At 46.0% G+C, this 14,528-nt stretch overlaps 1 protein-coding gene across 4 annotated transcripts in view; it reads right to left on the bottom strand.

The window, feature by feature from the left end:
- The window catches only part of Wwox (WW domain containing oxidoreductase), an 884,382-nt gene that overhangs the window by 641,852 nt on the left and 228,002 nt on the right, over window positions 1–14,528 (bottom strand). For all 4 annotated transcript variants that reach the window (XM_038312890.1, XM_038312891.1, XM_038312892.1 and 1 more), the window contains exon 6: window positions 7,086–7,174. In XM_038312890.1, the coding sequence (XP_038168818.1) occupies window positions 7,086–7,174 (89 nt within the window). The remainder of the gene's footprint in view (window positions 1–7,085; window positions 7,175–14,528) is intronic.

Below are 14,528 nucleotides of genomic sequence, written 5' to 3'. Positions count from 1 at the left end.
AAGAGGCTGGAATTAATGGGCCAGACAGTGTTTAAAAGAATACAATTTGTGTGTTGTTATTTCGGGTGTAAAGCTAACCATGCAGGAGCCGGGTGGGATGAAAAGCAGGCCTGCCCGCAGCTCCACACTACAGCCATATTTACATTACTGTTCATAACAGTAGCAAATATGAAGTAGCAACAAAATAATTTTATGATTGGGGGTCAGCACAACATGAGGAAGTGTATTAAAGGGTCGCTGCATCCGGACGGTTGAGAACCACTGCTCTGAAACAGGATTCGTTGTTGCAGAAGCAACACGAAGGAGAGGGGAGGGAAACAGGAGGCTCTGCAGAGACATACAGTCGTCCCCTGAGCATGTGACAGGCAAGTAGGAGGGAGCGGTATAAGGTAATGGCCAGAGCCAGCACGCAGACCCTGCGGATGCTTCTCTGGGTAGAAGGTATAGAGGCATAGGGTTGGGGATAGATAGTTATTAAAGACACAGGAAGTTTGACCTGGTCTCTGAGCACTTTATGGGGGATGTCAGCAAGTGCAGCAGCTGTCCCTCAGGCAGCAGGATCGGAATCGGAGCTGAGTTTGCATGTGAAAGTAATGGTCCTGGTTCAGAGGTGTGCACAGCGAAATGACCCTTCGGTTTTGCCTGTCTACTGATAAGCATCATTCTGAAGACAAGTAGGAACGAAGGGGACATGAGCACTGACATTTGGTGTAAATGTATATAGGTGACGGTAAATGAGGGCAAATAGCTGCCATTTCTGCTTAAGGGGACTCCGTGGAGAAGAGCCTTCTAGACATTTGAAAGAAAATGGCCTGGGTACCTTAATTGAGGGGTTGAGCCTCTTTTCTGATGGCTCTGCTTAGCCTCTTTTATATGTATCTCAGCAAAACAAATCTCTTGGCGCTAGAAAATTGGTTTCACAAAGCATCGACTCTGACCTTGAAGTGACCTTAATAATCATCCTAGTAGACAAGGAATGTCATCCATCCAATTAATGGGACAAACCTCTTGCAGGGGGCAATGTGTGCTACACAGCACCTTTTCCCAAATAAGTCCGATCTCTCTTATTTTCCAAATTGTGTTTGCTGAGCTCAATGGAGATTTGGGATTAAGACCTAACCTAGCCTAGCAGCTATTATCTTGCATGTCTTTGAAGAGGATCCTTAATCTCTTGACCTATAAAATGTGGTATTCGTTGAACTGGGCAGAAATGGAAGACATTGTAGTTCTTTTTGCTATTATGGACATGCCCTCTGACTCTTTAGCTGTGTTCGACACATGACTAATAGCTGATAAATAGCAGTCATCACCAATATCATTATATGCCTTCAAGTTCCCACTGGGGCCTCAGGACTTTCCTGATTTAATGTTATTCAGGGCGTAAATTGGCCTGTTTCCTATAAGGTACTATTTCCCAGGAAACTTAGCCAGGCACACTGTTCTACTCAAAATCCTCTCCCACCTCCAAAGAATCCCAAGGCAGCTTTTATAGAGTGATGAAACTGGTCATGTATAGATCAGCTCTATGTACCTACCCGTCATAACCAGTCACAACATGATCCTTCTTCCAAGAAAAAAAATGCAGTAGAGCTGAAATTTAAATCTAGGTTCAGCTGACATCCCCAAACCCGTTATTTCTACAGAAAGAGGGGTTGTGACCTATTGTCCTAGGGTTAACATAGTGTGTCTGCTGAGAAGTAGAACTAGGGAATGTTTGTCAATAAAGTTTTATTAGCACACACTGCCCACGGTTTTCCTGTCAATAAAGTTTTATCGATACATACTGCACACAGTTCTTTTGACAATAAAGTTATATTGGCACACACTGTCGATGCATGCTTCCATGTTACAACGGCAGAACTGAGTTTTTACAAAGAGATTTTTCAACATCTTAAAATGTACAATATTTCCTCTCTGGTCCTTTACAGGAAAATGTACTGAGCCCTACTTTATATTGACAGAGCTGTTGTTTCATTTTTCCTGTTTAATACAAGATTACTGCACGGTATACTTTTGAGATGTTTTTAAACAATATGATGTAAAAAGATTTGACACCCAAAGAGTTAAGTAGTCAAGAAAGAAAAAGAGCTTGTAAGAGACACAATGTTCCCTGGTGTTTCTAGATGTATTAAATGGCTCATAATGTGGTTTTTCAATGATTTAAGATGGAAAATACATAGAGTAGAAGAACAATGAGCTGGTAGACTTCATAAAACTTCCTCGAGACATCACAACAAAGATCTGAACTGAGAGCGTCTGTTGCAGTGGAAATGAGCCTCGGCGCTTTCTCTCCTCGAGTTTTCACACTGTGAGGGAAAGTGAGGCACCAGGGTCCCAGGGTGCACGGAGCAGGATAGATGTCTCATGCTGAGCAAAGACTGATGCAGAAATGTTGGCTAAAACATCATTCGCCAAGCTGAGCTCGGGAGGAAAGGAAAGATCAATCTGTAATTTACACACTGGTCTTCTGGGTAACTTAGCCCTCAAATTTGGGGTTTTATTTAATAATTTATGGCCCACCCACTTCTATAGATGGAAAAGAGACAGAACTCTGGAATATGAATCCAAGAATATAATGTCCTGGGTTAGTAGCTCAAGTTCTGAACGTCTTCTAGTGGGAAGTAAAAATAAACAATTTTGCTAAAGATTTTTCTCCTCAAATGTTTAATAAGTAAAGGCTAGAAAACTTTTATTTTAACCTTTAAATAAAACACATTTTGGTATGATTTTCTTGGTGAAATGAAGCCTAATTTATTTAAATTATACTGGAGACAGAAAGCTGAGACAAGAAATAGAAACCCATGATGAAAAAGGGAGTTCTAGAAGCCTTCAGAATTGCACAACTAGGTTAATATGAATTTTCTATCAATTGCAGCTCTCTTTGAGGACGAATGAAGCCCTTGGCCAATGAGAGCTGGCTGGCAACAGGAATCCTAGTAACCCATGTCCTTTATGGTGGGCCATTCCCAACTTTTAAAATTGCAGGATTGGAGTGCAGCCTTCCATTTTATTGGGAACGACAGAACGCTAGTGAGAAAGAACATGCTTCTGGAACATCTCGTCCTTGGAACGCTGAGCTGTTTTGGGCCTCAAGATGGAGGCTTTCTGTTCTGGTAAATGAAACAGCTACAGCCAGATTGAGAGCACACAAGAAGCCATCACCAACAAGTGGAGGCTTTGAAGTCTGTCAGAGGGGACCCAGATGAGCAGCCTGGGTGATCACAAGAAGACTTGCCCCAGCTGCTTCCCGCTGACAGATACCCTTGCCTACCAGCACTGTGGAGTCTGGCTTCCTTTCTGAATGCCAATTTTACCCAAAATATCTTTTTAAAAAAATCAGCTTGGTGGGAAACTGCCACAGTCTTTGGTTTGGAACTTTCCAGTAATGCCCAGAATAATTTGGCCTGAGACACACTGGTTGACCACCACTACCATCACAAACTGGGGAGAAGTATCGAGAAGCAGACTGAGGTTCCTGAGCTGACCACCCTGAAGAGGTAGCAGAGAATAACAGAAGAAATGGATGAAAAAGACAATGAGCAAGCAAGTGGATGAGGCAGACTGGGCAGGTAGTCTGCACAGGACCTCAGGAGAACAGGCATGGCGAGCGGTCATGTGTCCTCTATGTGCCTGGAGGCAGACCATCTTGGGTTCAGTTTCTCCACCTAACACACTCCAAGGCCATGACTCCTAATCCTTCCCAAACAGTCCTACCAACTGGTAGCTTTCAAAGAGAAGCCAATGGAGGGCATTCTCATTCACACCACCAGTCACGTGACAGCCAGACAAAGGAGACACACCTGTAATCCCAGTGCTAGGGAAGCAGAGATAGGAGGAACCCTGGAGCTTGCTGACAAACCAACATGGCCAAGTAGCCAACTCCAGGGTCAGTGAAGAGATCCTGTCTCAGAAACCTAAAGTGGAAAGTGAGTGAGGAAGGCATCCAAGGTCAGCCTCTGGCCGCCGCATACACACCCATTCACACACACAACAGGAAAAGCGTCTACCCCGCTGCCATGCATAGAGTTAACAGAAACGCTTGGCTAGTCCTTACCGCTTCTGTAACCCTCATCAGCCATGCTCGCTCTGTACCGGTCCTCTCCTCCCCAGCCTACCCTAGCCTCCAAAGGGAAGTCATCTACGGAGGAGACATTTCAAGTCTGCTCAGGTAGGGAGAGGCCAGTTCTGCAGCATACGTGACAGGCTGCATTTTCTACCAGTGGGTTTTTTTTTTTTTTTTTTTTTTTGCCTTTGGCTTTCATTTTCGCCATCCTCAAGTGACAAAATAAATTCACTGCCCATCCCAAGGTGCGAGGTCACACTTGTCCTGAGGACTGCATGGAGCCTGATGGTATTCCAGAGAGCTCGTGTGCAGGCTGTAAAAAGATCTATTCAATGGAGCATAATGGAGCGCCCACGTGGAATTCACGTCGGAGGGCTTCTCCTTTCTTTGGTCCAACTGCTCACAGAAAAGGAACTGGTTCTGAACTGGCAGGCATGCTTTCATTTGTCATGATGTTTTACACACGAGGAAATGTTAATGTCCAAAGATGGGAGGTGATGATAAAGCTAGAGTTACACATGTTTTTCTGGCAGCCTGGTCACTGGCACTTAAATTCACGTCTGACAGCTCTCTGAATCCGGAGACCGTTAGCACTGAGCTGTCATTTGCCTTTCCAGGGGAGATTTCGGAACTGGCAGTATGTCAAAAGGGAAAATCACTCACTGTTTTATACATACTTTCAGTACGGCAGTATTTCTCCACGCTGTGAGCAACCCTGGACTCTTAAGGCACAGGCAGCATAGGTCCTAAGCCTTAGTCTAAGGGAAACCTTGCCCCTGGGCCTGAACATACAAGTATTGGTAGCCGAAGATTAGTGCAAAATGGGCAAGTTTTCCCTCCAAGAGTTTGGGTCCGTGATTATAAAAGGCCCTTAGGTGTGATGGTTTCTGAACTATGTACTAGATAAAGTCTAATGACGGCTTTGAGAACAGGGCTATGATCAAACAGTCAGCTCTCTTCAGCAAAGCCACACACACACACACACACACACACACACACACACACACACACACTTCGAGACCTAATCAGGGCAGTGGGTACCAGGGAGGAGGGAGAAGTTAGAATGGACAGAATTCTCCATGTGCCATCAGCTGCCGAGTGTCCCTAAGAAACTCACTAGTTTTCTGAGTTCGACTTTCTATTGTCTTTATATTAAAGACAGCAGCACAGAGGAGAGCAGAGGGAGTCCTGGTGCGATGGGCCACATGGGGCCTTGGCCCGTTCTTTTACCAAATGCTGCCTATGCATTTCCTACCCCATCATTCTAGCCTCACTTTCTCATCTGCATAATGGATACAATCACTCCCTCCATGAAAGTGATTTCAGAACTGAACCAGAAGGTGCAGGCAAGGCATTCTAAATGTGTGTGCCCCAACTGAACCCCCCCCCCAAAAAAAACGAGCTTTTACTTCTGCTGCTGGGGTTGCTAGTAATTTTGTTCCTCTGCAACCTATTGGGATGAGGAGTTGGCATCAGTAATAAAATATGGCTTGCTGACATTTAAGGCTGTGGCCATCTTGGTTGAGGTCACCTCGGCTCCAGTGGCCAGCAATGTCCTCCCAGAAGAATGTCTGGGGATTTGGATGTGCTTGGCAAAAGCCTGTTAAGTAGACAAACAAATGAAGAGGATGAGATGAATAAACGTGAGAGCCACTGCTGTTCCTGCTCTCCAGCCCCTTCGATAGCAGGCAAGGGATGGCAGCTAGTGAGGACACAGCACCAGAAAGAGCACATGGCGGGGCTCACATTTCTGATTGGCAGAGCCAGGGGTGGATCTAGCTCTGCCCTAGTGAAGGCTCTTCCCTCAGGAATGATACAAGTCTGGAGTACTCCGAACAGGACACTCTGCCCCAGGAGTCATTCCACTCACTTGCTCAGCAAAGATCAAATACTGGGATGCTCTAAAAGACCAGAGTGGACCCAGGAAGAGAAATCAGGTAGCACAGGAGTATTTGAATGCCTGGTTGAAGATCCCTTCCCCAGCTCCTCTTATGAGCACAAGGAACTTCAGCATGGCCTAGTCTGAGCCCTACGAGTCCAGGCATGTTGGAATCGCTCATGCCATCATTTCCCCCTTGGCACCACCGGGGCTATGATTAACTTAATCCTCATGCTTCAATCACCTCGCTGGAAAATAAAATTAAGTGAAGTTATTTATTAATGAAACCAAAGCCACTATGGTTAATGAGAAACTAGTACTGCTTGCCCTATAGAAGCAACCATAAAAATAAACCCTGGAAACAAAATACTATAATTACAACATAGCGAGCCACCACTGCTTTCATTAGCATGGAGCCTAAGTTGAGTCTGCTTCATGCCCTCCCTGCCCCTTCCTTCTTCCTTTCTCTTCTCTGACTTCTTTCTTGGTAGGGAAGGGAAGTTTCTGGAGGGCAGTGGAGTATACAGCCCTCCCCCCACCCCAACTAAGGCATATTTAAGGGCTGATGAAGAATCCTCTCTTCTCAAGTCAGCAGATAAAGCGAAGGCAAGATCCAACCAGGATTGTGGGTATGAGGAGGCACCAGGAGCTGGAAAGGCCCTGGGGTCTTACAACCTGCATCTGTGTCCACAGCTACACCCACATCCCATGTCAAAGCATCAAAGGCCTGATGAGCACTAGAAGAAAGAATGCTGAGGGTTTCAAACCCTGTCCATACAGAATATGTGAGGTCCCTGGATGGCCCTTGAGGTACACCTTTCCTCAATTCGGAGAGATACACAAGCTTGTCACGGGGCACATCTTAAAACTGCCCTAATGTGGATCAGCCTTATGTGCTTTAATAATGCCTTCTCGTTTCTTTTTGGTCTGTGAAGCTGTTAGTAGATTGATGACACATCTCATAACAAGGGTGACTCAGAGTCAAGCGAATACAGCCCTCCTCAACAGTGCCAATATAAATGAGCCTCCGGTTTGGATGCCAAGACAGCACTGCAGCCTTGCGTTCTCCTGATAGTGTTCATCTGATAAAGACATTACGATAGCAAGCAATTATGATGTATAAGCCCGCACTGAAACACTCACACATTCTTGGCCTTGAACGCTTCAGCAAAATGCTGCACGCTGCGGAGCACAGCCAGGTCCAGGGTCATTGCTTCTACCTTGGCTTTGTGCTGGAATTAGAGAAAATAAAAAAGAAATGATAAATAACAGCAAGTATAGTTCGTGGTATCAAGTTGCAGTAAATGCGTTATGGAACATGTCGGAATTCCCCTGTTTAATATTAGACGCCCAGAGAGACTATACATCATCAGAATGGATGGAAGAACACAGCTTTTACTGCCAAGTCCAGGGAGCATGTGAGGCTGGGACTCGGCTGGAGTTCCAGGTTGGGGGTTGTGCATGGCTTCACTCAGTACGTGGAAGAGGCTCCAAGGAGTTTTCTAGCTCATGTTATCTTTAAATATGTGCTCCACAGAGCTACATCTATGGGGGCGGGAGACCAAGAGCAAGCCTGGCCAAAAATTAATGGACAATACTGTGATCTCAAAAGACTCCACCCAGGTTCTGAAACGCTTCCACTAAGCCCGCATCGCCCTTAAAGACAATCCAATCAGGGGTGGTGGTCCAGCACACATGCACTCCTGACACCACAGCTGGTCTTGAGTTTCAGGTCAGCTTGGGCTACTGGGTGAGTTTAAGGCCAAATGAGGCAATATGGTGAGACGTTTTGGTGACTTCAAATAAATTAAGGGCAGGGCTGGGAAAATGATCAGCTAGAAAATTGCGTGCCACATAAGCAAGAGGATGTGACTTTGATTCCGAGAACTTAGGTGTGATTACAAGCCAGATGTGATGGCACATGCCTTGTAGTCCAAGCACTGGCAAGGCGGAGACAGGTGGATCCCTGGGGATTGCTAATCAGCCTGTGCTGTTTACTCAGAAATTCTAAGCCAGTGAGAGATTCTATACCAAAAGCAACAGCAGCAGTAGCAAGGTACTGGAGAGATGGCTCAGCAGCTGAGAGCACTTGTTGCTCTTACAGAGGACCAGAGCACCCATGTTCAACAGTTCACACATGCCAGTGACTCCAGCCTCAGGGGATCTGATGCTCTCTTCTGGCCTCCACAGAAACACACCTGCACTTGTGTAAGTGCATGTGTGCATATGCGCACCAACACACATTTAAAATAAGTCTTAAAAATACTGAACAACTGGGAATATTTCCCCTGATTTTCCAGGGCGGCAATTTAAGAGACTACAGAGCAAAGAAGGGGGAAAGAGTGGCCCCAAATCGGCCTTACTAGAGGGATTGGGATCGGGTCCAGCAAAGTCCTAGTGGACATGGTCTTGGTGGCAGGATCCTGCATGGACAGACTTCAGGGCTATTCTTCTGGGACCTTATGCGTCTGGAGTAGTCTATACTTTTAACTCTGGATGAACTGTGGGGAACAAGATTAAATACCAACTCTTTCTGAGACCTACCTAATTCTTCCAAGAACGTCCAGTATTACCTGTCTGTTCAGGTATAGAAAGCTCATGAAACAAATGGCAAACTTGGGAATTCTAGTCTAGACTGTGATGCCTAAGTCAGACTAAGGAGAATAGCAGGACCCCTCCAATGCCGTGAAGCGAATGCAGGCTGTCTTACTTGGGAGTGGATCCTGGCTGTGCTGAGCGGTAGCCAGCTTAGCTTGGCCGCCTCTATACTGGGCTTTAACCCAGCTCATAAGCTATGAACAAAGACCAAGAGCCAGTGTCCACAGAAATCATACCGGCTTTGGAACAGTTAACTTTTCTGAGCCTCAGTTTCCTCATTTGCAAAAGATGAATTCACTATTAATGAGTCCTAACAGAGCTGCCAGCTGAGTGCCCTAGAAAAACAGAAGATGCTCAGTCAATTTCACCAGGAGAAGGTACCTTCTGTATCAAGTTCTTATGCTAATGCCACATGTCAATAAGAGGTTGGATACGTGATGTGACTGACTCTGGCACTCTTTGAAGGCCACATCAGACCAGCTCACTGACACTATGTCCAATAGGACCCAGGCCATGGTTACTAACAGAGCCCAGGTTTAGGAAAAAGTGGAACAGAGTGATTAAGTGGTTTCCCCAAATACAACAGCATGTCAGTGGTCGTGATAAGATTCATCTGTTGAAAGCAAAAACTCCAAATTTGGGGTGACAATGGCAAACACTAAAGTGTTGCTGACTTGGAAGGAAAGCATCAACGGGACCCAGGAAAGTAGGGGTGTCAGCAGAGAGCGCTCTCAGTTTTCTTATGTCAGGGAATCCTGGAGCAGGGCGGGCCACATAAGGTTCAGTCATAGCCCTCACTCTAGCAAGAAAGAAGTAGGGACTGAAGCTGGCTCAGCACACTGCTCTCACAGAGGACCTGACTTCAGTTCCCAGCACCCACGACGGTGATTCATAACCACCTGTAACTCCAAGCAGGGGATCCAACAACTCTGGTCTCGGGGGGAACCCACACTCACGGGTACATTACCTACATACCTACACATAATTAAAAATAAAATATTTTTTAAAGAAGTAAAATGAGGTATGGTGGTGTGGGACAATAATACCAAAAAGGAAGAGGGAATGGAAGGAAAGTCAGGAGTTCTGAGTTAGCCAAAGCTGCACAGACAGTTGAAAGCCACAAGAGATACCTGAGTGGCCACCATGCACCTGAGAAAAGTTGAGTAAGGTCACATCTGCGCAAAGCACTGTGGTATCAAAATGATACAGCTTTCTATTTGCTTGCTTGTTTGTTTGTTCATCCTTCTGTCCACTAACTGGTATCTATCCAATAGGTAAAAGTTCTGTTAAACATCTAAAATGTGTTGATAGTTGACTTGTATAACCCCACATTCTTGTGCCTGCGTGATAGCACTTAAGCACTTGATTGGACCTTTAGAACAATCAGATGGACTGTCAGCCCCTAGCCCCAGCCCCTAACTCCCACACTTCCTGTTTTCCTTTACCCAGGGCAAGACAATCGTTGCAATACACAGACTCCTAACAAAATGCACCTACATCACAAAGGAAAGTCAGGCATTTGTTAGAGACATTATTCATTGCTGGAAACCCCAAAGGATAGCATGCTCCACATTATGAAAATGCATGTACATATTTTCCCCATAAAACAGGGAGAACATTCCCAGATGGTGACCCCAAAGCAATCCAAGGAAAATGATGGTGGAGCCAAGTGACCCACACATTCCTCTCTATGTGTAACTTAAAATTGGTAGGTTATCTTTCGGTTCCCCTTCACTTTTTTTCTTCAAAATACAGCACTTGGCTGCCATTGCTAATAAGAATAAGACCAGGACATATACACCCAGGGGGAGCATGGGGTCACCCAACTAATCCACGAGCTGTGGGTTACTAGGCTCCTGGGGATAGAGACTCCAGTCCACACACTATTATTCAAAGGGTTCTCCTGGCCTGGGTATCAGGTTTCTTGCTCCTGAAAAACTGTATGTAACCCAGTGAGGTCCAGGAGGGGGAAGAATGCTGTTTTGGGAATTGGCTTAGGAGTGTGTGTTTACTCCTGTGCTGGAGAGGGGGCTTGCTCTCCTGACTGCCGAGCAAACTTAGCAGCTTCCTAGAAATGTTGACGGTGTCTTGTGCTCTACCTGGGAAAGGTGTAGCTTGGTGGACAGACAGCAAATGGGACTCATATCTGAAGGGTGGGGTTGTGGATTATCAGCGGAGGGAAGGCAAGAGACTCAACCTGGCAGTGATTGATCTAGGGAAGGCCACAAATCACTGTGCTGGTTTAATGCATGCGCTTATATTTGGAAATAGTGATAGACTCGCAGGAAGACATCAAAACTGGTCTAGAGGGTCTCACACACCCAGCATCCAGCTCTGCACAGTGGAGAGCTCTTATCTATATACAGTACATTGTCAAAACCTGAAAATCTCAACACTGGCAATACTAAAATTTATTAGATCAGAGTTATTAGGAGGGTTTTACCAATGTGGAGATGCATTCATTTTCTTTTTTCTGCTTGGTGTATCTTTGCCAAATTATGTGACATTTCCTTATGGGTGTGCTGCTCAGTTTTTGTCAACATGACATAAGCTAGAGTCATCTGGGAAGAGTAAACCATTACTGAACAATGTCTCCATCAGACTGGCCTATGGGCAAGCCTATAGGACATTTACTTGATTAATGATTGATGTGGAAAGGCCCAGCCCACCATGGATGGTACCATCCCCTAGGCAGGTGGTCCTGGGTAGTATAAGAAAGCAGGCTAAGCAATACAATAAGCAGCATTCTCTCACAGTTTCTACTTCCATTCCTGCCTCCAGATGATTGCCCTAGTTTGAATCCACCTTGACTACCCTCAGTACTGTGATCAGGACATGAAAGTCAAAATAAATCTTTTCCTTCCCAAGTTGTTTTTGGTCGCCATGTCTTTATCACAGCAATAGAAAACAAAGAACAATGCACCATTTCATATAATCATTCCCATAGTCAAGATCTGGAAATGACTCATCGTCATAACAAAAAGATATTACTTTTACTAACAAGTGATTCAATTAGCATGTGCCATCTAGAACAGGGAGAATCTAGAACAGAGCCTGTTCTCTACTTTGGCAGAACATACTTGCAAAAGCCCCCTTTTCCAATTCAGACTGGCCAGCAAAAACTCCAAACTCCTTAGCATATTCAGCAACGTCTGTATTAGTCAGCAAATGCTGTAAGGAACAGGCGCTGAATCAAAACATCATAAAACAGAAAAGACCCTCCACTGTTCACACTGAACCAAGCAGGTGGGTGAACCCAGGTCTATCTTGGTCATGGAGCCTCCCTCCACCTTCTGCAATGCTGCTCCACAGCAGAAAGGGCAAACAGGTGCATGCGGGAGAGTTCCATTGGGCAGCGGAAAATGCTGCTTACAATCACATTTCATTGGCATAGAAGTGGGGTAACTTAACTAGATGGGATACAGTATAAACCTCAGGTGCCCAGGAAAGGAATGGAGATCCACAGTGAGGAGAGTGAGGGCTGACACCAAACCCATGTCGAGCTCCCCAGCCTTACTTCAGTCATCTCTTGCTTCAAACTCACATCAATTCTAGAAAGTTTTTAAAAAGTGAAGTGAACATAAACATGTAGGATTTGCATCCACAGATGCAGTGCTGCAATCCCAGTACTCAGAAGTCCAGGCTTAGGTGGGAGAATTGTGAGCAAAGGATCAGCCCTGACTACAAAGCGGTGGTGTGGTAGCTGGAAGGGAGGGAGGTAGAGAAGAAGGAAGGGAAGGGGGTGAAACACAGAAGAGAGAAGAAAGGAGATGGGAGGGGAGCAGAGGGAAGAGGAGGGGAGGGGCCAGGAAGGGAGGAGCCAGAAGGGGAAGGATCAGGAGGGTAGGGAAGGGGAGGAGAGGGGAGAGGAGAAGGAAGGGAAGAGAAAGGAAGGGAAGAGAAGGGAGAAAGTCTTCATAAGTTCCCTATTTACATATATGCTGATCCTTTGGACTACTCATCTGTCTTTGGTTAACAGAAAGGACACCATTCTGAGAATATTCAACCTTGAAATGCCGTAAAATGCCTCACTTCCCGAAACCCTCACTATATCCGGTTATCAAGCCACTATGAAAGTTTACTATCTGAGGCCACTAGAGAAGTTGATTTATTGTAAATTATGTATCCAGGTGCTCCTAGCCACCATGTTAAAACTGAACACCCTAGGTGTCATTCCATTCATGATGGAAACGTCTAAGGAACTAGGAAGTCTACTTGCCCCAAGACTTGGGGCTCAACCAGGAAAATCATTCAAGAGCCCATGTCCTCCTCTCCTGTTTCTCTGGGATTAAGGCACAACTTGCTGTTGTCAAAGTGGACTGATGCACAAGACTTTGGGAAACAAGCCTCCTTTCTCCTTTTCTGTGTTTTATGAAGTTCTAGAACCCGCCTCTGGGATCCATGAGTCTATCCGTGCAGAAACAAATGGGTTGCTGGTGGCGGCTATGCCACACTGATCTCTGGAATTTCGTGAGTATATATTGGCTAAGTGTGATTCAGACGGAGACTGCCTAAAACCAGAGGGACCAGATGGGGAACAGCATGAGGTATTTAGATAGCAAAGTGGAGAGATGATGTCACTTTCAACAGAGAAGCCAGAGCCAGGCTGACCTGAATCCACAGCTCAGTGGGACGGCAGCACTGACAACATGGCTCAGGGGACCGCCGGGCCCCAGCTGCCTTTACTTGTAAATGTGTAAACAGTACTCGCCTCTTGAGACTAGAAAAAAATGCCTGCCACACATATAAGCCTTGAGGCCATCAGAAAATGCTACCATCGTTGTGAATTTGAAGGCAACTGCTCAAACACAATGCTCACTGTTTTTTTTTTTAAATAATAATCCATAGCGTTATGGTGACTGCAGATCCCTCTTGCTAATCTTAACTCCCATAACTATCTTGCGGAAGGCTTCGATAGTACCTCTGTAAAGGGGGATGGTGATCTCAGGATGGTGGGGGAAGCCACATCATCCCCCAAGACACGTCATCAGCCTTTCCCAAGCTCAACGGTAAAGATTCAATTACACTATGAATCAAGTCAGAATGCCTTGTAAGTTTAGCACTGACTGGCTGGGAAAATTAATTCCCTTGAGGTGCTTAGTGTTCTCCTCTGTAATGGGAGTAACAGTTGCTGTTTATTGGGAACTGAGGCTGGAAAGTGGGATTAGACCCTGAAAAACAGCCTGCGAATGCACGTCACCACGGTAACTGAGCACTGCCCTCCCATCCCCCAGGACGGGCATGGAGTGGCCTCACTCCTCACCGACAGGAATGGGTCCTCACTGGCCTGCCTCAGCAGTCCTTCTGAAGGCTGCCCAGGAGCCCAGGCCCTGGGTACCTGTGTAGCCCCACAACCATCTATTCACATGCATGGAGAAGCTGAAGTCCGCGACTTCACCCTGATAGCAACTGGAAGGACCACAGTCCACACTTAGCGGTGGTTTTCCCTCCCCTTCAAATCCACAGTCCAGAGTGTCCACACAGCCCACCTCTCCTCTGGTCCTCTACCGTTCCTGGCCTCTCCCAGCACTGAGGCCAAGCCCAGTACCACTCAATAGACAGGGCAGCATACTTTCGGCTCACGGTGCCACTGAGGGTGACAGCACTCGTCCCACTCTTCCTTCCGATCATCCTTTAACTACCACCGCCTCCGAGGGCTCAACCATTTCCACTCCCAGTCCTGTACCTCTCTTCATTGCAGCAAGTCAGAGGGGAAACCCTCACATGCACACTCTGCTTAGCAACAGAGGCAGACAAAAACCAAGATAATGTTCTGCAAAACAAAAACCTCGGGAGATGAAATGTGATCGCTGTAAACCGGGCACAGTAGCTTATCTTATCATTCCCACACTCGGGAGGCTGAGGCAGGAAGCTTCTCATGGGCTGAACACCAGCCTGGACTACATAGTGAAACCCTATCTCAAAAAAAAAAGGAAACATATCATGATCAAAACTACTAAAAAAAGGACAGCAGTCATTGCCATGGCT

The sequence above is a fragment of the Arvicola amphibius genome, chromosome 15 (genome assembly GCF_903992535.2).
Source record: "Arvicola amphibius chromosome 15, mArvAmp1.2, whole genome shotgun sequence".
NCBI lineage: Eukaryota > Metazoa > Chordata > Mammalia > Rodentia > Cricetidae > Arvicola > Arvicola amphibius.
The sequence above is the reverse complement of the archived record's forward strand: the minus strand, read 5'-3'. Positions and strand labels throughout refer to the sequence as shown.